The sequence below is a fragment of the Diplodia corticola genome (genome assembly GCF_001883845.1).
Source record: "Diplodia corticola strain CBS 112549 chromosome Unknown scaffold1, whole genome shotgun sequence".
Taxonomy (NCBI): Eukaryota; Fungi; Ascomycota; class Dothideomycetes; order Botryosphaeriales; family Botryosphaeriaceae; genus Diplodia; species Diplodia corticola.
In genome coordinates, this window is record NW_017971480.1 from 67,779 (window position 1) to 90,975 (window position 23,197).

Consider the following 23,197-nt stretch of genomic DNA (forward strand, 5'->3'; position numbering starts at 1 on the left):
GGGGTGACAAAACATGCACAGATTAGTCGGTCTGCAAGCTTCACAGCGGGTTGCAAAACAATTGAGCCCATGGATATTCTACCTATGTCCTACCTGCATATGTCGTTAAGTCCGATGTTTGGATGCACATGTACAGTCTTGAAACTGACATGTACGTTTGGAGATTGCTTTCACTGTCGACTTCAGAAGGCCCAAAGCTTCTGTAACCTATTGCGGTGTCAACGCCCATTCAGTGTAACTGTGTTGTGATGGGTATTTCTTCCAAGTTCTAGATCCCCGCACGCATTTTAGGTATGAGACCCAAAAAGAGGGAAAGCACATATTTGGAATGTTCATTTCAATCTCTCACTTTGCATTGCCTCATGCTCAACTCTGTCATGACTCTCGTACGGACCAAGGCCTCAAAGAGCCATCTCGCCACGTCGTTTAATATTCTCAGACGATTTTTCTTCTGTGTCATAAGTCATCAGTTACTGGGCATTCTCTAACTACCGAGAAGTACATACAATCTAAACCTTCTCTCAGCAAAACAACTCACACTCATACGCACGAAGATCCATCTCTCAGTGAATTCTTCCCCACCCCCCTACCGGCCCCTAATCCAACGCCGGCGCCGTCCTACCCCCCTCCATAGCCACCCTGACCTTCCCACCCGGCCTGAACTCGTTGACCCAGGCGTCCCGCGGCTTACTCAAGGTGCTCCTTCCGCGCTTCAAAAACGCGCCGAAGCCCTTGTCGCCGACGACGCCGCCGCCGTCGCGATCCCAGACGACCTTGCCGCGCAGGATGGTGTAGCGGGGCCAGTTGGAGAAGCGCATGCCCTCGAACGGCGTGTAGTCGATGTCGTGGTGCAGCATCGCGTTCGTCAGGGCGAACGGCTCACACGACACCGACGACGACGACGACGACGACGACGAGGGGTCCGCGGAAGCGGCTGTGCCCGCACCGCCCATGGCGGACCCGCTGGGGATCTGCTCCGGGGTGGGGTACCACACGACGAGGTCGGCGTCGAAGCCGGGGGCGATGGCGCCCTTGCGGTCGCCGAGGCCGTACAGCTTGGCCGGGTTGGCGGCCGTCAGCTCGACGAACTTCTGCGGCGAGACGCGGCCCGTCAGCACGCCGCCCTCGAAGAGGGTGGGCAGGCGCGTCTCGAGCCCCGGCAGGCCGTTGGGCACCTTGGCGTAGTGCATGGAGCCGTCCGTGGGCGAGAGGCCGAGCTTCTTGCCGCACGGGTGGTCGTACTTGGAGGGGGCGTGGTCGGACGAGAAGGTGGTGAAGGTGCCGTTGACCAGGCCGGCCCACATGGCGTCCAGGTCCATGCGGTCGGCGCGCAGGGGCGGGCTGCAGATGTGCTTGGCGCCCTCGAAGGGGTCGGACTCGTCGTGCGACTTGAGCGCGTCCGACGTGAGATAGAGGTAGTGCGGGCACGTCTCGGCGTGGATGGGGAGCAGGCGGGTCTGGGCCTGGCGGACGTGGGCGGCGGCGGTGCGGCTGGACATGTGCACGATCAGGATGGGGATGTCGATGAGCTCGGACAAGGCGATGATGCGGTAGGTGGCCTCGTCCTCGGCGATGGAGGGCCGGCTGATGGCGTGGTAGTAGGGGGCGGTGAGGTGCTGCTCGGCCAGGCGGTCGGTGATCCAGGAGATCATGTCGCTGTTCTCGGCGTGCACCATGGTGGTCATGCCCAGCGCCCGCGTGCTCATCATGATGTCGAGGATCTCGCGGTCTCGGAGCTTCAGGGGCTCGTAGGTCATGTAGATTTTGACGGAACTGATGCCGTCTGCGACCAAGACGGGCAACTCGTCGTCCACGATCTTCTTGGTCGGATTGGTGAGAATGAGGTGGAAGCCATAGTCGCAGTAGGACTGATGGCGTGCCCTGTTGTGGTACTCGTCCACGACAGGATAAAGGGACTCGTCCTTGCGATTTTGGGAGGCAAAGGCCAGGACGGTCGTGGTGCCGCCGGCAATGGCTGAACGGGATCCAGTCTCGAAGTTGTCGCCGGTGGGCGAGTTGTCCTGATGAAGATGCACGTGCGAGTCGACGCCTCCAGGGGTCACGAAGGCGCCCTGAGCATCGATGATCTCGGTGGCGGAGAACAGAGAGGTCAGGTTCTGGCCAAGCAGCAGGATCTTGCCATCGCGGACGGCAATGTCCTGCTTGGGGAGCACGTCTGAAGCAGTGACCTGACGGACGGGTCAGGCTCAATTCGAGACGACAGTCGGGCTCACAGTACGCACCACGGTGGCATTTTGCACGATGAGGTCGACGTCGACCTTTGCAATCATTTTCAGCTGGTGGGCGAAGGCTCGGGCTGGTTGTGGCGGGAGCGGCAGGGCAGCGGGCTCATGTTAGTATAGGCAGCGACAGGGCCGGGGAACGTGTCTGATGCAGGGCGGGCCATGGTGTTGGTCGTGATGGCGATGAGTGGTGGAGAGGGCTGGGGCGATAAGGAAAGAATAGATAGGCCATGCTATCGCTCGGCCACAACGACGCACGCCCGAACACCACCCCGGCTTGCTCACCCGCATCGCTCCCTCGCGTCCTATCGGCTATCACGAACCGTGCCTCTGGGTCCAATCTGAAACCGCCCGGGACCATGCGCCTGCGATCGACGCCGCCCGCCGCGGGGTTGCCGCATGCTCGCGATAGCGCCACGACCCTCGCGATGCCGTGCCTATCGTGAGCTCCCCGCCACCAGTCGTTGAGAGAATTGGGCTATATGTCGCGAAGAGCCCGGCCACCGGCTGTCGATTCCACGCGCAACTGATCACATCGCCAGCGCCGCCCAACACCGCCGCCATGCCCCGCGTCATCCGCCTCGCCGCGGCCCAGATGGGCGCAACCCATTACAACGACCCGCGCTCCAAGACGCTGGACCGCATGCTCGCCCTGCTGGACTCGGCAGCGACCAAAGGCGTCCAGTCGGTGCTCTTCCCGGAGACGGCCTTCACCACCTTCTTCCCGCGCCACCTGATCAACGACCCGGCCGAGCTGGACTCCTTCTTCGAGCACGGCGACGTCACCACCCAGCCGCAGACACGCCCGCTGTTCGACCGCGCCCGCGACCTGCGTGTCGACATCGCCGTGGGCTTCGCCGAAAAGACGGACGAGGGCGAGACGTTCAACGCCTGCATCTACTTCCACGCCCGCTCCGGCTCCGTGCTGTCCAAGTACCGCAAAGTCCACCTCCCCGGCGACTTCGAGCCCTTCGCCGACCCGGACGCCACCAACCAGCTGGAGAAGCGCTACTTCAAGCCGGGCGACCTGGGCTTCAACGCCTTCCGCGTGCCGGACCTGGCCGAGGGCGGCCACGGCGACCGCGGCGACCGCGGCGACCCCATCTTCGGCATGATGATCTGCAACGACCGGCGCTGGGCCGAGAGCTGGCGGGTGCTGGGCCTGCAGGGCGTCGAGGTCGTGTACTGCGGCTACAACACGGCCGGCTTCGCGCCGCACCTGTGGGGGTCGGACAAGAGCATGAGCCCGGACGACGCCCGCCGCAAGGCCCTCTTCCACCACAAGCTCGTCATGCAGGCCCACAGCTACACCAACGCCTGCTTCTCCGTCAGCGCCGCCCGCTGCGGCCTGGACGACGGCCGCTACGACCTCATCGGCGGCAGCTGCATCACCGGCCCCGAGGGCGAGCTGCTGGCCGAGGCGACGACCGCCGACCAGGACGAGCTCGTCGTGGCCGACTGCGACCTCGACCAATGCCGCCCGGGCAAGGAGCGCACCTTCGACTTTGCCCGCCACCGCCGCGTCGAGCACTACGCCCGCATCACCGACCAGACCGGCGTCATCGAGCCCCCCAAGCTGGCCCACTCCTCCTCCGACCCCCAGCAGCAGCCGCCGCCGCCATCGACAACCAACGGCGCCGCGACACCCCCAACCAACAAGAAAATCCGCATCCTCCTCATCAACCCCAACAGCACCAAATCCATGACCGACGCCTGCGTCTCCCTCTGCCAGGCCCAACTCCCGCCCGACGTCCTCCTCACAGGCTTCACCACGCCTCCCCCGGGCCCCTCCGCCGTCGAAGGCAACGTCGACAACATCCTCTCCGCCGCGGCCGCCTTCCGCGCCGCGCTGCCGCTCGCCTCCGCGCACGACGCCGTGCTCGTCGCGTGCTACTCGGACCACGCGCTGATCCGCATGCTGCGCGAGGAGCTGCCCGCGCGGCAGCCGGTCGTGGGGATCATGGAGTCCTCGCTGTACTTCGCCGCGCGCGCGCTGGGCCAGCGCTTCGGCATCGTCGCCGTCAGCGGCCGCTCGCGCGCCATGCACGAGGACGCGGTGCGGCACTACGGGCTCGGGGGGTTCTGCGCGGGCGTCGAGAGCTGCGGGCTCGGCGTGCTGGACCTGCACGAGCTGGGCCAGGACGAGGTCGTCGGCCGCATGTGCGGCGTGGCGCGGCGGCTGGTGGCGGCGGGCGCCGACGTGCTGGCGCTGGGCTGCGCGGGCATGACGCCGTTGAAGGCCGCGGTCGAGGAGGCCGTCGGCGAGGACGTGCAGGTCGTGGATGGCGTGTTGGCGGGCGTGCAGCAGTTGGCCGGCTTGGTGCGCATGGGCGGCAGGACGGCCAAGGCGGGCATGTATCGGAGTTCGGCGGCTGGGAGGAAGGCCAGGGGCCAGGATTGGTTGTGAGATGGGAGAGCGGAAACGGGTGTTGATATTGTAGCGGATGATCGATCCCCCATGCTAGAGGACATGGGAAGTTGGAAAAACCTGCATCGCATTTATTGATGAATGCTCGAGCAGCGTGTCGGGATTTTAAAAAGCGCTGAAAATTCTGAATCTCATCGTAACACATGTAAGCTCCTAATGCTATAGACGATGCTCCCGCCCCCACATTATGTATTATCGCCATAGCAGAGTATTTGGGTATATCATATCCGACTCAGGTACAACATATGGACACAGAACCATCATCATCATAAATCACTGAAGGGACGCAAAGACGACGCTGAGAAGGAGACCAGTGCATAGCCACTTGCCATAGGCACCCTTGAGCTGAGCGCTGCTGGCAGCGCCAGTAGCCGATGAAGACTCGGCCGCGCTCGCGCTCGCGCTCGCGCTCGAAGAGGCAGTCGAGCCTCCCGAGCTCGCAGCGGCGTCGGTTGTAGCCGATGCGGATGTGCCGGCCGGGCCGGTCGAGGTAGCGCCGGCGCCACCGCCCGTCGAAGACCTCGTCCCGGAGACTTCGCTCACGGATACAAAGGAGCCGGTGGCCAGGGTCGCATCACCCGACGATGCGGCAGTCCCGTTGGCAGCGGCCGTCGTCGTCGTCGTCGTGGACAGCACGGGCAGGCCGACGCTAGCGGTGTCGGTCGCGGCGGCCGAGATCAGGCTGCTCCAGAGCGAGGAGTCGTATGTAGCAGTGGCTGTGGTCGACGAGCCGGTCAGCAGGATGGGGGTGGCCGTCTCCGTCTCTGCGGCTGAGATCAGGCTGCTCCAGAACGACGGGTCGTAAGTAGTGGTGGTGGCCGCCGACGACTCGACCTCCTCTTGCGGGCTTCGTTTCTTGCGCTTGCTGCCATCTTTCTTCGTGAAGCGATCCTCCCAGTCCAGATCCCCGACGAAGCCTTCGCCGTCCCAGCACTCCAATTGCACGTCCTTGTCTTCCTCAGGCCCGCCAAAGACGCACGTGTGGAAGTCGCTCGAACGGTAATCACTGACGAGCAGGCGGTGGGGCTCAACGCTGCAGTAAGCGGCGCAGGACGAGGGGCCTTCGGAGGTGAGGTGGACGGTGGTGAAGTTGGCGACCGGGCTGTCGCAGCATTCTGCGAAGTTTGGTGCGGTGTGAGCACCATATGGGGAGGTTATGCAGGTGAATGACTTTGGGTCGAAGCTAGTGGGGGGATAAGGCAAAGGCTCGTGAACAGTTGGGTGTGTGCCACAGTCGGGCGGGGGTGGAACGGCGGGCTGGTGTGGCTGGGAGAGCTTGGCTGGGTACTGATCCATGATGGCGGCGAGTTCAGCTTCAGGACACTGTTTTTGGAGTTCGTGGAGAGTGAATCCGCGGGGTTCCCTTTGAGCTTTTATGCAAGAGCGTTGGTGGGGAGACGTTGGAGCAGCTCAGTGAGGCCGGGCCAGGCAGCTACTATAACGACTGGCTCTAGGCCGAAACAGGAAGGTCGCAAGTGACGTCACACTATGAATACGAGCACGTTACACCTGCGAATGAACAACACCAATCGTCGTGATGCCAAGATCATGCCATCCAGCACTCTCCTTGCAAATACCCTGCGGATCCCTCCTTGGCCACGTAAGCACACAGCTTGACGGAAATGTCGCAATCAGCGCGGCGAGGCTGGGCATAACCTTGGACCTGGTTCTATTAAAACACAAAAATTAAAGTAAGCCAAATCGATGACTGATACTCTACGAAACTTCACTATATGTATGTACTTGTCGATTTATTTTCCTGATATCTGCAATCGAAAAGGAAAAGAACTAGGAATCCCACACCTATTAATCGCCTCAGGCACCTAATTCTGCTTGGCGGTCGTTTATTACTCGCCTCTGACCCACACTATGCGCTGTACCACTAAACCGATAACCCAAAGGTCCAAGAATAGGAACTGAGGGAGTTGAGAAGCGATATCGAACGCCAAATGGGTCAAAGCCTCTCTATCAGTGACATCATCCATTCGGGTGGCGTTTGTCAGAATCGATACTCAATAAAGATGCACTATTCTTCATCTACATGAATGCATCATATTCGCCAGAAACGCCGAGGTATGCTCTGTATCCATACGGTAGAAAACCAAATGCAGAGAAAAAGAGAAGAATCAAAATCAGTAGGGGGGGTATAAAGCTGACGTCCATAATCCGTGCCGACCGCCCAAGCCCGAATCCGAGTCTCTCGTCACTACCAGCACCGCAGCAATACATCCTCCAATCATCACTTCCTCCCTTTCCCCTTCTTCCGCTTTCCCTTCTCCTTTTCCTCCGACGGGGCGGCCCCCACCTCAACCCTACCCTCCCTGACCTCGTCTTCATCCAACAACCCCCCCTGGGCGCTTTCCATCTCCCTCAGCTTCTCCTGCCCGGAGATGAAGAAGCTCAAATCGCGATTCTGCTCCTCCAACTCCCTCTTCTCCGCCTCGAGCGCCCTGTTCCGCCCCTCCACCTCCTCCACCCTGGCGTCGAGATGCTTGATGCGCTGCATCAGCGCGCCGCTCACGCTCTTCTCCTCCTGGAACTGCTTCGTCATCGACCGGGCGAGCTCGTCGGACCTCGCGGCCCGCGTCGTCAGGCGCTGGACGTCGCGCTCCAGCGACGCCACCGACGCCCTCGCGTCCCTGTTCTGCGCCTGCAGCTCGCGGAGCTGGTGCGAGACGGCCGAGGCCGACGCCGCGGCTTCCTCGGCCGCGGCCGACGCCTTGGCCGCCTTGTCGACGGCGCGCTCCACCTGCTCCTCAAAGTACAGGCGCTGGCTGTCGAGCTGGCTGGTCAGCAGGAACGCGTACTCCATGCCCATGTTGTCCAGCTTCTCGCGCGGCACCGTGTCGGCGCCCATGCCCGTCATGCTGTTGTTGGGGTGGTGGTGGTGGTGGTTGTGGCTGTTGGCGTGGTGCGCGGCCGGCAGGTCGACCAGCTTGCCGTCGGCCTTGTTCTGGATGAGGCGGTGCACGTAGCCGTCGCCCGCGTAGTCCCACACGTGCTGCGTCGCAATGTCCATGGCGTAGCTGTGGCTCGTCGCCTCGTAGTGCTGGAAGGCGTGCGCCGAGTCGTACCGCCCGCACCCGATGTTGCCGCAGATCAGGCATATCCAGAGGTTCGACGACGTGCCGCACACGGAGCACTCGTTCTCCGGGCCCTCGCCGTCCGAGGCGTAGCCGCGCGCGATCAGCGAGTCGTTTTGCGTGTACCGGCACACAGGGCATCCGCTTCCGCGCCATTTTTCCAGACACGCGCAGTGGAAGACGTGCTGACAAAGGATCGTCAGGAGTCCAGTAGTCTCGTCCATGCGTTCCAAGCACACAGGGCACGTGGGCAGCTCCACCAGTGATGAGGTAGGTGGCGGGAGGGGCTTTGTGCTCAATGATGCTAACGAGCCAGAATCAGCAGCAGATGAAGCACCTGCGGGCAGCGGTGCGGATGGAGTCGGTCTGGCGGAAGGGGTGAAGGGATCATTGTTCATGTTGGGGAAGCTGGAGGGATCGCTGTCCCCGCCAGAGGTCTGGAACTCGATTGATTTGACAAAGACGACGTGACAGTTTTCAGGCTGCAGACTGATTGTTAACCGAAACGGTACCAGGTCCAGACTGGGCGCAGTCGAACGTACCTCCATGCTATTGAACAACTTCCCGTTCCATTCCTTCCGCCACTGCCTGGCCTTCTGAGCCGCCCTGAACTTCATCAGAACCATGTACTTGTTGGCGCGGCCCGTTCTGATCAGCCTGAAGTGGCTGACGTCCTCCCTCGTCTGCTCCCCGACATAGCCCAGAAAGTCGGACGGCGTCATGTACGACGGTACCGCCAAGATGCACAGCGTGGTGCAGTCCTCCTCGTTGAAAGTTTGCTTCTCGCCATCACCACCCACCCCGCCGGCGTCGGAGCCGGCGCTCGAGGCTGTGTCGTCGTAGAGGCCGGGCGTCTCCTGGGCATCGCGGTACAGATGGACGACGCCCCAGCCCACCTCGGTGTTCTTCGGGTCGGCCGGGATGAATCTGCCCTTGGTGGCCAGGCCCGAGCCGGCGGCGCGCGCAGTGTTATTGCCCACGGACTTGCCGCGAGCGCCGTCCTTGTCGGCGGCCCGGGCTTCCTCCATGTCGATGCTCTGGACCGACACGCGGTCGAAGCGCCAGTCCTTGGTGGCGGTTGCGGCGGCGGCACTGGCCGCGGGCTTCTTCGCAGCCAGCAGCTGGAGGGCCTCGCTGGCGGGCGGGGCGTTGCTGCTGGTGCTGTCGAGGTGGCTGTTCCTGCGCTCGCTGTACGACGGGCGCTGGGCGACGGCGGGGCGGTTGGTGGTGAGGTCGACGCTGTAGGCGGTCTTGCTGCGGCGGACGTTCTTGCGCCAGCGCGGCGGGGAGGCCCAGGAGGAGATGCGGTGCACGGGGAGGTGGGATTGGAATATATCGGTGCCCGGCGGCGGGACAAATAGCGGCTCGACGTCTGCGACAGCGGCGTGGGACTTTGGCGGGTGCGGGTACAGTTCAAAGGCCAGGTGGTAAAAGTAGGAGGGCGGCATGAGGCCTGGTGGGCAATATCCTAGGTGCGGTCGAGCATTATTGGAAGGGCAGAGAGGTTGTTCTGAACGGCGGCGGCCGGCTTCTCGGAGCTTCGCCCAGTTGCGTGTGCCAAGACCAATCAAGCCTGCGTGTCTGCGTGCCTGCGTGCCTGCTTCACAAAACCAAGGCTTTATTATTAAATCTCATGCTACTTTTTTTTCTCTTTTAGAAGCGCCGCTGCCGGTTGCTCTGCTCCATCGTCGCCCCGCTATATTATATGCTACCCATGAAGTCGCCACCAACCGTGGCCTCCTTCCCGGCCATCCTGGACATGAAAATCCTCCTGGGCAGCCCGCTGGAATTGTCGCACGTGTCGCTCTTGATGCAGACGTTTCGGTCGCAGCACGTGTCCACTGCGCAGACCTCGCCTTTGGCACAGTCGGCGTTTTTAACGCAGCCGTGCAGCCCACCGCACGCAATGTTGCCATCGAGGCAGAAGCCGGTCCCGTCGACCGCACTGCCGCATATACACGTGCTATCGCCGTTGCACGATCCGAACTTGCCACACGAAGACCCCGTGCAGCTGGCGGTGCTACACGCCCCGTTTTGGCAGATTCCACTGGCGCACTGTCACCGGCTTAGTGTCTTCAGAGACCACATCAGAGAACAGGAACCTACCTTGTGCCCGCACTTCCCGCAGTTGTCCGCGTCTGTGTTGAGGTCTACGCATGTGCTTCCAGCGCCAGGGCAAACATCTGGTGTGCGTGGGGCGCAACTCTGCCTGGCCTGAGGCGTTGTGGGACAGACCGTACTACTGCCGTCAAGGCTACAAGTCACCGTGGCAGTGGTGATAGTAGCATTCAACGTAAGAGTCGCCGTTGGAGTCGATGGCTGGCGTGACGACGTCGACGTTTCCGAATCACCCCATGAAAGCGTAACTAACGTGAAGCTGATGGAAGATGTAGACGTGGGGCCGGTCACGTTAAACGTGCTGCTATCCTGCGTGCTCTGACTGGTCGTATTTTTCGTCCGTGAAGCAGGGACAATTGAGGAGTCAGGCGGCATTAGAGAAACCGTTGTTATCAGCGCCGATGTCCCTGAAGACAGTGTGCGAGAGACGCTACTGTTCTTGTGCAGGGGTGGAGCTGAGTTCGCCACCAAATTTGTCACGGTGATCGTCTTGGTGGTCCTCTGTTTCAGTTGCTATTAGTCCAACGTGTTCCATCTTGGCTGCAGGCGTCGCCTTACCCTTGCTTTCTCGGTGATGGTAGCCGCCGGGAATCCGGCACAAGAGCATACTTCTGCATATCTGTATCCAATACCTATGAGATAAATCCTTTTTCACCATGACCATGATCTCGCACCTTTCTACGTCGCATGGCCAGGCGTACCAAGGCACAGACTTTCCAGCGCGTTCGGCCTGTCTCGCAGGGAGAGCAATGCTGGCATTTGGCGACGAAGTGATGGTCGTTGTCAAGGTCGACGTCGTGGTCGTCTGGAACTCAGTGAGAGTGTCGGTCATGAAATTGGAACAGTCTGAAGGCCGTACATCTGAGACGAGGGAATAGGCGCTGGTTCCAGTGATAGCCTGGCCGCAGTTGTCGATGTCATTGCAGCGAGCGCTCCGTACTTGCCTCTCATCAAGTGCTCCGAAGGCGAAATGAGCAAACAAAAGCAAGCAGGACACCGAGGCCACCATAATGCTACTGGAACACGTTCCAATGAACGAACGGATGAGGTCGAAGGGAATGACTGTCGCCGGACACAGCTGCAATCGTAAATCGGCGCTGGCAGGATTTTATATCCCCAGAATGCCCACAGCCCCCTGTGCCGACAGACCTTACAGGCTGACAACGTTGCGCAAACACCTTCACTTACAGAAAGCCGTATTGCTAGGCGTTGCTCGCATTAGCCGAGAAGGTGGCGGCTAACTTTTCTAGAGCCTCCTGACAGAAGCACTGAACGTGCCTTGCAGGGGTCCTCCCGCAACGTTGAGAAGGGATGTGGAGTACATGGCTCTCAAGATGTTAGTGGGACAATTTCCCAGCAGCCAAAGACTCAGAGTGCGCTGAGGAATCCCTCATCTGGAAGCAAAAGACAGAAAGAAACGCCAAAGGCGCATCAATACACCAACGCCAGTGGAGAGCACCAACAATCGGATCCATAAATCCAATTGGCATTTCATTCCACTCCAATAAGTCTCAACGCCTTGTCTTGCTTAGCGATGAGATGTCCGGTGAAAGGTGGCCAACTCATGCAGCCACTGAATACGACGAAAACGTGCGGTTTCCTTTGTGGGGTGATACTTCTTCACGAGAAGACGAGAAGGAGGACTCTATTCAAGAGTTGCCGGCCCTCGTTTTCTCCTTGCTGAGCACCGCTTAGCCTGGTCGTTGCCGTCAGGATCCTTCAGTGTCACACAACAACTTTGCAAATTGCTAGTGCAGACTCTGAAACGAGGCACACTAGTATCAACGGTGCAACATGGGCTATGTGTGACTTGCAACCGCAACGGATCTGTCATGCGACCACAAGAATGTTAGCTGGCTAGTTCAGTAATGCTCGAGACTCAGACTACACATCATGGCATGCTCGAACATATACATGATTCAAGCTTGGCACCAAGGTTCGCAGGCGATCATGATATTGGTAAATAGGGCTTTGTCGCACGTACTCGGAAACTTGCGACGAGGCTATGCATGCGTGCCTTGCAGGCGCATCATGCAGGTGCCATGTAGACGGTAACACGCTCGATTCGCTTATCTTGGATGACCTGAGCTTGGATTCGTCGATAGCGGAGAAGACTTGAGGCGTCGCATTCGCTGAAAGAGCTGAAACACCCACAGAGCTCGTAATCATCGGTGGTTGTGATTCCTTGCTTTTCGCGGCACCAGTCGACCATTTCCGCTGGAAGTGTGGGGTCATTCATGATGGATGGATTTTCCTGCTGCAACGGGGGATGGGTACGTACGCCAAATTTTCCTCGGGCGGACGAGCGCTTCGGACCTTGCGGACAGCGAAAATCTCCACCGTGAACTTCCTTGCCGCCAAGAGGAACTGCGCGCACTTGTCGTCGGATCTTAACGGAAAGCCTTCGGATGCTCCGGGATCCGAAGCGGGATCCGCGCTGTAGATCTACCGACATCTTAGACAGTAGGGTTCCTTTGGTTAATGATCATCTACATCTGGGGCAAACTTGCTCAGGAGATACCTCACTAATGATGCTCCACCGCATTGAGCAGCACAATAAAGGTGTTGAGCACTGACAGTTCAGGCCTCATTAACATTTAGATAGAATGGATCCTCTCTAGATTGTGCATGTCATATGGTGAACTCAGGGGGAGGAGGTGATATTAAAGCCTGGCGAGGTCTCAAGCAAAAAAATGGGCTTGATTCTGCTGCTTGTCCTACAATTATTCCTGTGAACAACACCGGAGTTTGCGACCATAACAGCGGTATACCGTCGTTATCGCGTCGTCAACGGCGCTTCCGACTGCTTTTCCTCAAGGGCAGTTGAGCGAACATCCGGACCTAGATGCAAATTTTAAATACGCACAAACATGTCATGACATGATTCCACCACCCACTTATTCAGGTTGCACTGCCTCGGAGAGGTAGATATAGGAGAGCTCAATTCTTTTGCAACTCACTGTAGTCTAAGGGGATGCAGCCCCTGAAAGAGAGACAATATATACGGTGGATTCGGCTCACGCAGGAGGCAAGAAACTCGCGAATAGAGCCCCCTGCACGATTGCGTAGATCACCATAAGCCGGGCAAGGGAGTTGCATGTATCTTTCGACGCAAAGGCGACGCTGAGCGGATCATTCACACAGTCCATACCAGAAGCAATCGCAAGGTACCATAGAGGGTATCCTGAGGATATGCGGTTCACGATCTGGATGTGAAAATTTGTCACAGCCAACAATGCAAGGGCGAGCTGGGGGATGCTGAAGGCCACGAGAAGGTGAGCCGTTTCAGTCCGCGAGGAATTCTGCTCAGTCGAGACCTTCTCGGCCGGCCCGGAACGAGCGGAGAATCTGCTTGAAAATCAATCTCAGTCGTCAATGAATGACGAGAGCTATGACGTTAGGGTTCGTAAACGTACCGGCGAATGACTCGCAGAGCAGAGCCCACCAGAACCCATATGGTAGGCGCAGCCAGCAGAAACAACGGAATATTGGACAGTGTCCAATAACGTAAGAAGCCCACGTTCCTTTATATTGTTAGGGGGAGAATGTTTCCAAGGAAATCGACCTACCAATAATGATGCTGTACCCACGTGTAAATGCTAGGGGGCATTTTTGTACACCACGGCCTCGCTTGGTCCTAGTCTACGTGAGCCCAAGGTTGCCGAGTTAGACCTGCGGCATGCTCACCAAGGTGCAGTACTGCAGGTAGGCCACCCACTGGGGGATGATTGAGCCTCCGGCGACCATACAGCCGGCTAGAACGGTGCCAGTGAGCCTCATGAGTGTCGCAATCATTTCGGATTTTTGACCAAGGAGACCAGGCAGAACCCGTACAACATCATAGATTAGAATGAGGCCACTGAGCAAGCCATTGCTGCGCACCATTGTCGCGAGGCCAAAACAAAGTCCTGAGGTAAGCATGCAGAGCAGATTGGCAGCAAGACTGAGTGGTCCATTGGGCTGCACGCGAGCATAGGCGTAGCACAGCATTCCTGAGAAGTTCAGGAGCGAAAACAAAGCCTCTCCATATGGCGCGGCGAGGAACAGGCCGGCGGGAGAGAGGGCATGGAGGACTGCAGTCAGAAAGGCGGTCTTGTGCAAAGCCGGCTCCGGCAAGATTAGCCTAACTAGCTGGTATAGCACCAAGACCGAGAGCAGGTGTGAGGCATTAGAAACAACAACGCCAGCCCAGGCAAGCGCGGCCAAGTGGTCGCCCGCAAGAGGCAGGACTGGCAGTGGGTCGTCAGCATCCTGCTTGACGGAACGGGCAAAGGGGGACCAGGCATACTTTTGGCGGCATTGGCCATCAGATGGCTGAACGCCCAGCTGAACGCCCACTCCTGCTCGTGCTGGTAGCCACGGGCGGCGGCGGCGGTGAAATAAATTGCATCCCAGCGGACAAGCTTGCTGACGAGGCGCTCGCCTAGCGTGGCGGACCAGGGCGCTGAAGCGGCCCCCAGCGAGGAGGCAGCAGCATCGTGACCCAACAGGAGCGTCGTCGACGTGTCATAGCCAGGGCCGGGACTGGCGAAGGCAATAAGCAGCAGGAGGGCCTTCCAGGCGGCGCACACGAGTACGAGGGCGCTGGTCGGGCGATCCAGCGGACGACGGCAAACGTGCAGGCGAGGCATTTTCCGGGCGTCGAGGGCTGGTGGGCAGCGAGGAGGTGGGCAGCGAGGGCTCGCTTGCTTGCAATGGTCCGTCACGCGGGCGGGCGTCATAGGAGAGCTTGGAGCTTGATGGACGAGCGGGACGGCGCGGCACCGGCCAACGTCAACAACGACTCCAAGGGCGTTGCTCGTCGCGGCTTGGCAGGCCCGAGCCGGCGGTTTCGGGTCGCTGGGGAAGGGGCGTAGCGGCCTTCTGCGGCGCACGTGACGGATGCTGGGCGTGTGGGCGTATTCCAGCGTGCTTCAGCGCGCCGCTCCGTGCGCAGCGCCGCGAGAGCGCGCAGTGCCGTGTTTCCGTGGTCCGATCGAGCCAATGCGTCAGATGCCGCAGCGCAGGGCGATGCGGCGACTCGGCGAGAGGCGGCTGCGGCTCCACCAGGCCCGCAAGTCGTGGCTGGCCGCACCGCAGCCGCAGGCAGCGCGCACCACGCTGGCGAGCTCACCGCTGGCGGGCATGGCGTCCGCATCGGCCGACGCTGCCAGCGTGCTCGCAAGCAGCGCCGCCGTTGGCAGCGCGCAGCACGGTGGGCCGCAGGACGGGCCTCGTGCGCGGGCGGCACAGGCAAGCTCCGTGGCCGAGTGGTAAGCAGGCACCGACGGCACCGACAGGGCGAGCTTTGCGCCGGCCTAGGCTGATGCTGGCTGATGCTGGCTGATGCTGAGGCGGCCGCCGGAACCACTCGCCGTCCGACTGCCAGCATCAGTGCTGCGACTGGCCTGAAGCCGCCATCAAAGGGCCTTCCGCTGCCTCCGCGGTACAAAGGCAGCTGCTACACAAAGCCTGGTCCCGCAGCTCCCGCAGGCCCCCGTGTTTGCCGCCGCCCTCCACTCTCAACACTCCGCGCCCACCTCGCTCTCCGCCATCCTCCAATCCTACGTCCTGCCGCTGCCTTCGCCTCGACGCGCACGTAGGGTGGCTCAGCCGACACCGCACCCCCTGCGCCCACGCCTCCAGCCGACCGGACCCCTGCGCCCTCGTGCATGATCTGCGCGAGCCGTCATTGCAGTCCTGCCGCAGCCGTCGACTGCTGCTCCCCGCCCCGCCTCGACTGCTTCGAAACAAATCCCAGTACGAGCAGCATAGCCTCGCTGCTGCGCGCAAAGTCGCTTCTGCAACTCCTGGCCCCCTGTTGGTACGCCGCCTCCGCAATCTGGCCCTCTCCCACGGACCCGCCAACACCTGGGAATGATTTCCCCCGCCGCCATTCGTCTCCCGCTGCCTGGCTAAGCACCATGTTCCTGTCCATGCTGACCGCGGATGCTGCCGCCCAGCATGGCCACGAGTTCTCTGCCCCGCGCACGCCCTCGCCCCTTCATCCCACCACCTCTCCTCCCCCTCGCTCTCCATTGAACTATCTCTCCTCAACCGTCCGCCAGCAGAGGCCGCAGCAATCCCCGCTGCCTACTCGGAAGAGCGTCAGCTTCGACGGCCGTCCCTCGCATGCCTCGTCCAGGAAGTCCATCATGTTTGCCCTGCCGCCTGAGAGCAACACGTCATCATCACGCCCGCCTTCTATTCGGAGTACTACCACCGCCTCGACCGACGACCGCTCGCGCAAGCGACCTTCGCGCCCCAAGACCAACTACCCTCTCGCCCACCCTCCTCCCCGCGTAGGCCCGCTGCACCTCCGACCCAAGGTCCTCCTCCAGCTACACCAATCCTCGCCAAACTCGAGGCCGAAGCCCGCTTTCGAGGCCATTCCTTCAACTACCTTCGCTCCCAGGCTGAAGCGTAAGTTCCGTAGAGTATTTAAGCATAGGGACAGGCTGGGCCCAGACGATGTCGTGGTTGTGCGGGCTGGGGACTACGGTGGCGCGGATGACCATAGTGATTCCGATGAGGACCTGGAGTCTCGTGAAGTCGTTGGCGTCGTCTGTTTCAACGTCAGAGACGAGCGCACCGAAATCTGTATGGACGATGACACAGTGTGGGAGGCGACCTTTATGCAAAATGGCGGCTACGAGTTTGTCGCCACCGATGAGCACGGCCTACAGTCCAAGGCGCGATGGGTGCCCAAGCCTCAAGGCAAACGGAAGTCTGCCAATTATGCGCAAGCAGACAATGCTGCTGAGGATCGCAAGTTCACCTTCAGCACCATAAGCCCGGATCGTCGGCGGCATCCTGTCATCGCCAGCATGACAAAAGGTGGCATTGACGTCTGGGATCAGTACTCCATACCGCCTCAGACGAATCTGGCCTCTCCACTCTCGCCTACCTTCAGCGATGCTGCCGATTCTCAGAGCTTGCCCGACACCTCTGAGCCTCGCCCCATGCTGACCACGGATGAAACTTTGAGGAAGCTCATCATTGTCACTGGCATCTGGGTGGCATTTCGAGAGAAGTGGTCGACCGTCTTTCGGTATGGAAAACCGGGTCGCGATCGAGAAAGTCTGCCGGCATCACCTTTGTGCGGCTCACCAATCATGCCCTGTGCGCCTATACGTACTGTCAGCATGGCCAGCCTCAATGGCAGCATGTCGAGGTCCAGCTCGCCTGGAATCCCAGACAACCAAAGCGAGAAGCACCACAGCCTGAGGAGCGTGTCCAGGATGTTGTTGCATCGGAATAGCGCGCTGGCGGCGCTCAATGGCGAATACAATGCCGCCGATTCGACACCCCCGTCTACTGCCAAAACCGGGAGCTCTACTCGCTCTCGCCGCGCAAACTCCACCGGAACCGCCTTCATGCAGCGCGCATCCAGCAAGAGGAACCCAAAGCGACACAGCAGTGGCCCCAAGGGGACGTCAGTATCAGCGGACATGTATAGGATCAACACGGAAGAAGAAAACGACCGTCCCCATCGTTTTACCGTCTCCGAGGCGGCGCACATCATGCTCCCAATGATCGAGGACCGCACTCCTAAGAATTCTGGTGAATACGCTTCGTCCATGGCGTCCAGCAACGACGACCAACCCACGCCACGCCAAACGCCGCATGTGAGGCCGGGACGTGCGACCCTGCAGGTTCCGCCGACATACTTGCAACCTAACCACTCGACTTCTGGTCGCAGTGACGGTACCGTCGATACGTCTTTTGAAGACCTTGCGCCCAAGCGGAGCAAGAGTACGAAAGAAAGGCCCAGGCCACGTCAATCTGTCTCTTCAACAGCGCAGCCTCGGTATTATGTGGATGGAAATGAAAATGGATACCCGGCCGAAGTGAAGATTCCCATGGAGACTGAGAAGGCATATGACGACAAGGAAAATAAGCAAAAAAAGAGGATGAGCATGAGAGGCTTCTTTCACAAAATGAAGAGTAAGAGAAGCAGGAACTGAAAATTGTATTTGAAGAGGAGGGTGACACTTTGATACATGGTGATGGCGTCATCCGGGGTGTCATTCTTTCGCAAGCTGCCGTTGGCAGCTGCAATTTCTCCTGGCGCGGACATTTGACTTTCCAGTTTCCGACAGGACAAAAGGAGCTAGATTTTGGAGGCGTTATTTCGTCGTGAGGGGGGCCACTCACTGTACCATTCCCCCAACTTACCTCCCAACTCGTGTTTTTCTCGGCGCTCTATAGCTTGGTGTTTTGTGGGTTCTTAGGCGTCTTTTCTCAACTCTGAAAATACCCCACGCCTCGCGGCGATCCCTGTATCTCATACTTGATCCTACTCTTCTCTAGCATTCATACACCGGCTTGCTCAAAGCGGCCTCGTTTGTCTTTCATCCGGTCTTGGTAGGGTGGGTTGGGGGAAGGTAGGCTCATAGGTTTCGATAGAAGGCTTGGGGCATTGTGGTTTATCAATAAAAACATTGGTTCGTGCGTATGTGCAATGCGGGAAGGTCGATCCACTGATGTGCATGTGTCGGTGCTTTCAGAGGACTTGCGGTGAGTTAGCTGTACATGACTCTTCATCGTAGTAGTAAGAAAAATTTTGCAGAACAAAGACATGTACGCGTTGGTCGAGGCCTGATGAAGGCGGTCTGATGCCGGCGGGCCCAGTTCGAGGCAGAAGTCAATGGGGGTGTATAACTCTGTGGCTCTACTCATCAGAGAAAGGTGTCCTGCGCAGGATTAACTTGCTTACGCGCCGGAATCTTGCAGTTTGCTGCTGGAGAAGCGCCCGCCCAAAAATAGTGTGACGGAGACCTGCGTCGCTGGCTGCTGTGTATCGTACGCCAAGTAAATGGGCGGGTATCGTTTCATGGTGGCAACCTTTTTTACTTTTACTTTTTTCAGCAAGGACAGCGGGACCGTCAATGCGTGCCGCTGTCCGAAGTTTAAATAAAAAGCCATGACAGCAAGGAAAAAGACCGGATTGGGGGTGATAAAGAGGTGACGCGGGCGCTTACTCATGCTGAGCCATATGCAGGGATGCTGCGCCCGCTTCTGCATTCTGCATTCTCCGCCGTCTCCCATGCGTGTTTGTTGCAGACCTCCGCCACAATAATGATTCGCAGAAAATCTGAGCCCTCTTACGTGGACAATTGGGGCATACGCGTGGATGTACGGACGTAGATATGAGTTATAAGACCACACATATACATCCAGGTACCAGAACCAACAACCCGCGTATGTGGGGTGTGGTATCTGTGGGCTCAATTATTTTTGTAACCGACGAAATTATTGCGGCAGGGGGGTTGCGGATGCATGCTGCGGCAGCGACAGAGTGGTCGCTTTGTTTCAAAACCTATGCTTGCAGCTTCAGGACGGGCTTCTGGCCAGGAATAGAGCGCGTTTCAACGGAGCCGTGTTTCCAGATGCGCAGGTACGTAGAAAATGTTCTAGAATAGCAGTTCAGGGGAGCGGAGCGGCAGGTTGAAGAGCCGCTTGGCGGGTCCACGGCTGGATTTAGAGTCCAGAGATGAGGGTGGAGCGAATGAGAGGCGCGGGAAGGGAGTGTAAGTAAGCGCCCGGCGGCGCCAAACGCTTGCCCTGCAGGTGCAGTGGGCGGCTATCTATAATCGTTCGCCGGAACGAGGCACCACCCGCCTGCACGCAATTCTAGGCCTCCCGTCGGCCGGCCGCAGCGATGGGCGCATCGCCCGCAGCGATATTCTGGGAGGTGGCTTATCCTCTCGAAGCATTGCGTGTTTGGCAGCGGCCCAGCAGTCGGCCGGCCGCAGCGAGAGCCCGAGAAGCGGAGTGGCGCACGGAGTTCTGGAGAGTAGCGGTGGACGAGGCCCGAACACGGGACCAGCTGGCTTGACTATGCCGCAGACGGAGCGAAGGGAGTGTGGCGCGGACTGCTACGCGGTCGATTGCGTGGGAGGCAGGCGCGGGCTACGGAAGTGGCTTGCAGCTCGCAATGGGGATGGGGTTGCGGTGCTGCTGCTTTGCATGAGCCTCGCAGCGATGACATAGTTGTGTCGGTCAGTGAGCTGGATTCAGGCGTGGCAATTGCCCAACGACTCGTGTCCAAACCGGCGCAGTGCGAACGCCTTGCGGCGGCCAGCGGCCACGGTCAGGGCCAGGGCTGCGGCTTACGGAGCTCGACAGGCCACCAGATAGAAACGGCTGCAAGCAGGGCAGGCAGTGCAGCGCGATGCAACGGTGGGATGGGGGGAAAGTCGTGGCCGGCAGCGCCGCTCGGCCGGGGCAGCGCTGGCAACCTTGAACGGCAGGTCAGGCGAACCAGGCACAGGCGCATGCGCATCGGCATGGAGAAGGCTAGGAAACCCACTCTTCCACGGCCCTGTGAGCTGAGGAACCTGGCCGGATGTGGGAGCAGATCTGCGTCACTGTCGAGCACCTCGGCGTCGTCACCCTACGGGCACTGCCACGCCGCAGACCGCGCGCCGCGGCCCGCCGGCAGCCGGCGCGGGTGGTGTGCGTTCTGGAGCCAGGCAAGGACGCGGCGGAGTTGCTGAGCGTCGCCGGTTGCGGCCGCGGCGCAGTGGAGGAATCCAAATTGTCGAGCCATGGGCGGCGGGGCTGGAGAATGCTCGCGTGGGCAGGGCGGCCGGGCCCAAAGCGGCACGTACTCTGTACAGGGTCGAGTGGCGGAGTGGCTGAGAGAGAGGGTCGCCAAGACAGCTGTCACGGCGCTGATTGGCGCAGTGCGGGGCGACAGCGCTGAGCTGTTCGTCGGCCGCCCAAAGGCATCGTGTTCGTCGGCCGATCAGAGGGGAGGCTGGGAAATCGCTGCTCGGACGCCCCCACCACCACGCTATACAGCTTCGTAACCAAGGAGACGGGCGATGGCGACCCAAAGACCCAGCCCACCGCCCGCGCGGCGCCCTGCGGCTGCGGTGACTTATACGCAGCGATGCCGCGTGCGAGTTGGGCACTTGATCCTGCTCCTCACCTCCCGGCACGTGTACGCTCGCAGCCCTCGCCATCGCCCGCTGCCCATCACCTGCTCTCGCCCACTTCAGGCATCGTGCCATCTGCAACACCACCGCCCCGCCCGTCCGCCGTCTGGAGACCAGGCCAGCTAGCGCCGCAGCGTGCAGCAGCAGCCAAGGGCCGAGCGACAGGCCGACGACGACCATCATCCGACACGCCTCCTGGCTTTCCGGCCCTTTGTCCGCCCGGCAGCCCGCAGCGCCCGCAGCGCCTTGCATCGCGAAACAGCTCTCGAGAGCGCTGCAAACGGCCGCCGTGGACTGGCTGCGCCGCCAGGACGCTTGAAACACGGGCTTGCGCGCACAGGCTGAAACAGCGCGACAGCCTGTCACTTTGTCCGATCTGCCGCTGCCTTTGGCGCCGACCAGGGCCGCTGCGCGAGTAGACGGCTTGTGGCCAATCGTTGCCCGCACCCGACCCCCACCCCAGGATTCCACCGCGCCCGCTGCCCATCGCCAGCGACGCGCGCGACCTCTCGCACATAAGAACTGAGTGTGCCGTCACTGCGACAACACATCCCCCTCACCAACCAACACTTCCGTTTTCTGTTCGTTTCTTCCCTCACTTCCCCCGCGACTCCGCCTGGTTGTTGGAGCTCCGCCCCGCCGCATCCTTCTTTTCCTCAGCATCAGCCCTCGGCCAAACCAACCCTGCTCCACGCCCACGCTACGGCTGCGCCTTTCCGCTTCGGGTTTCCTGCCATCTTTGAACTAATCACACATCGCTTTCTGCCGGTCGGGGAGCCTTGCGAACTAATTGCATCTATTCCGTCGTTGCATCTTCTCTCTCTCTTGCCTCACCGCCTCGGCCTCTTAATCTAATATCCCCGTCCGCCACCCACCGCACCTACCCCGGGGATCACCACCGGACAACAATAGGATTCTCCGCCCCATTCACCACAACAATACCAATTGTGTGGTAACAACAACAACAATACGACAATCGTCTATTGTCCCGTGGCCCATATCAACACTTCGCCCTCGTCGAGCCTCTCGTCCACAACATCTTCATCGCGACAGTCTTCCACGATGGTTTCTTACTCCGCCACCCCCGAGCAGAACGCTGCCGCCCTCGACTACTTCATCCAGCTCCCCGTCTCCAAGGAGATGATCGCCTACCTGGCCCGCAAGGCGTCCGACGTCATCCGTTGCGAGACGCCCCAGCAGCAGGGCAACGTCAACAAGAACCTTCCTCCCACCCCTCCCTCCACTCCTCCCCAGAGCCATGCCCAGCCCTTCGGCCGGGATCCGGCCCTTCCCTCGGTCGAGGCCTTCATCATGTCGCTCGTCGACAGGTCCCACGTCGGTGCCGCTACCCTCATGAGCTCCCTCGTCTACCTGGCCAGGCTCAAGTCCCGCCTCCCTCCGGTCGCCAAGGGCATGCGCTGCACCGTCCACCGCATCTTCCTCGCTTCCCTCATCCTGGCCGCGAAGAACCTGAACGACTCTTCTCCCAAGAACAAGCACTGGGCCCGCTACAGCACCGTCCGTGGCTACGAGCACTTCGGCTTCTCGCTCACCGAGGTCAACCTCATGGAGAAGCAGCTCCTCTTCCTCCTCGACTGGGACCTCCGCATCAACCAGGATGATCTCTACTTCCACCTGGAGCCTTTCCTCGCCCCCATCCGCGACTACCAGGTCCGCCAGGCCGAGAGGGCCCAGCAACTCAAGAAGATCAAGCAGCTCCGCGAGATCCAGACCTACTACCAGGGCCTCGGCCACTCTGTCTCGCTCGAGTACTGCGCTCACCAGGTCAAGAACGGCGCCATCACGCCTCCTGCCGAGCTCAGCAACCCTTACTCGAGGTACCGTCTTGACAGCCGGCCCTCGACCGGCAGCTCGTCTGGCTCTTCGTCGCGCATGCCGTCGCTTTCGCCACCTCAGCGGTCCGGGTCGGCTGCTTCGTCGCACTCGGACCTGTCCAGCACCGAGTCGACGCCCAGCTCAATTTACCACTCGGAGATGCCGTCGGTCCACCGTTACGACAGTGCCACCAACGCAGCGGTTGTGCACATGCCCCAGGCGCCACCCAAGGCGTACAAGGCCATGTACCACTCTCAGCTGCCTCTGCCGATGGAACAGCAGCTCGACGGCGAGAAGCCATCCAAGAAGCCCAAGACCAGCGGTGGCTTCTTCGCCCGCTTCCTCGGCAACGCTGGCGTCCGCGTCTAAATTGCACGACGGACGACGATTTGCCATCTACCATCGCCTAGCGGCATCTTTGCTTTTGCTCACTGTTGGGGGCGTACACTCTTCTTCTATTTCCTTTTTCTCTTGCTTCGATTGCTGTTCTTTTGAGCGAGCATGAGCGGAGCACACGAGCACAGTCACGTACGATGAGCGACGATGGGGGGGGGGGGGGGGGGG

General features: G+C 60.2%; 7 protein-coding genes across 7 annotated transcripts; 3 read left to right on the forward strand and 4 right to left on the reverse strand.

Annotated features, from left to right (window-relative positions):
- Positions 1-596: 596 nt before the first annotated feature.
- BKCO1_100022 (dihydropyrimidinase) lies at positions 597-2,291 on the reverse strand (the record flags this gene model as incomplete). Its single annotated transcript, XM_020269593.1, has 2 exons — positions 597-2,189; positions 2,244-2,291. The coding sequence occupies 2 exons, from the start codon at positions 2,289-2,291 to the stop codon at positions 597-599; spliced, it is 1,641 nt and encodes a 546-aa protein (XP_020135500.1).
- A 514-nt stretch (positions 2,292-2,805) lies between these two features.
- On the forward strand, positions 2,806-4,650 carry BKCO1_100023 (carbon-nitrogen hydrolase; the record flags this gene model as incomplete). The annotated part of the gene is made up of 1 exon (XM_020269604.1): positions 2,806-4,650. The coding sequence occupies one exon, from the start codon at positions 2,806-2,808 to the stop codon at positions 4,648-4,650; it is 1,845 nt and encodes a 614-aa protein (XP_020135499.1).
- Positions 4,651-4,944: 294 nt separating this feature from the next.
- BKCO1_100024 (uncharacterized protein) lies at positions 4,945-5,967 on the reverse strand (the record flags this gene model as incomplete). The annotated part of the gene is made up of 1 exon (XM_020269615.1): positions 4,945-5,967. The coding sequence occupies one exon, from the start codon at positions 5,965-5,967 to the stop codon at positions 4,945-4,947; it is 1,023 nt and encodes a 340-aa protein (XP_020135506.1).
- Positions 5,968-6,910: 943 nt separating this feature from the next.
- Positions 6,911-9,202, reverse strand: BKCO1_100025 (ring and ubp finger domain-containing protein; the record flags this gene model as incomplete). The annotated part of the gene is made up of 1 exon (XM_020269626.1): positions 6,911-9,202. One exon carries the CDS (start codon positions 9,200-9,202, stop codon positions 6,911-6,913), a length of 2,292 nt encoding a protein of 763 aa, XP_020135505.1.
- Positions 9,203-12,889: 3,687 nt separating this feature from the next.
- On the reverse strand, positions 12,890-14,503 carry BKCO1_100026 (glycosyltransferase family 76 protein; the record flags this gene model as incomplete). The annotated part of the gene is made up of 5 exons (XM_020269637.1): positions 12,890-13,220; positions 13,289-13,396; positions 13,442-13,509; positions 13,560-14,101; positions 14,161-14,503. 5 exons carry the CDS (start codon positions 14,501-14,503, stop codon positions 12,890-12,892), a joined length of 1,392 nt encoding a protein of 463 aa, XP_020135504.1.
- A 1,272-nt stretch (positions 14,504-15,775) lies between these two features.
- On the forward strand, positions 15,776-17,818 carry BKCO1_100027 (uncharacterized protein; the record flags this gene model as incomplete). The annotated part of the gene is made up of 1 exon (XM_020269648.1): positions 15,776-17,818. One exon carries the CDS (start codon positions 15,776-15,778, stop codon positions 17,816-17,818), a length of 2,043 nt encoding a protein of 680 aa, XP_020135503.1.
- Positions 17,819-21,859: 4,041 nt separating this feature from the next.
- BKCO1_100028 (cyclin) lies at positions 21,860-23,002 on the forward strand (the record flags this gene model as incomplete). The annotated part of the gene is made up of 1 exon (XM_020269659.1): positions 21,860-23,002. The coding sequence occupies one exon, from the start codon at positions 21,860-21,862 to the stop codon at positions 23,000-23,002; it is 1,143 nt and encodes a 380-aa protein (XP_020135508.1).
- Positions 23,003-23,197: the final 195 nt, after the last annotated feature.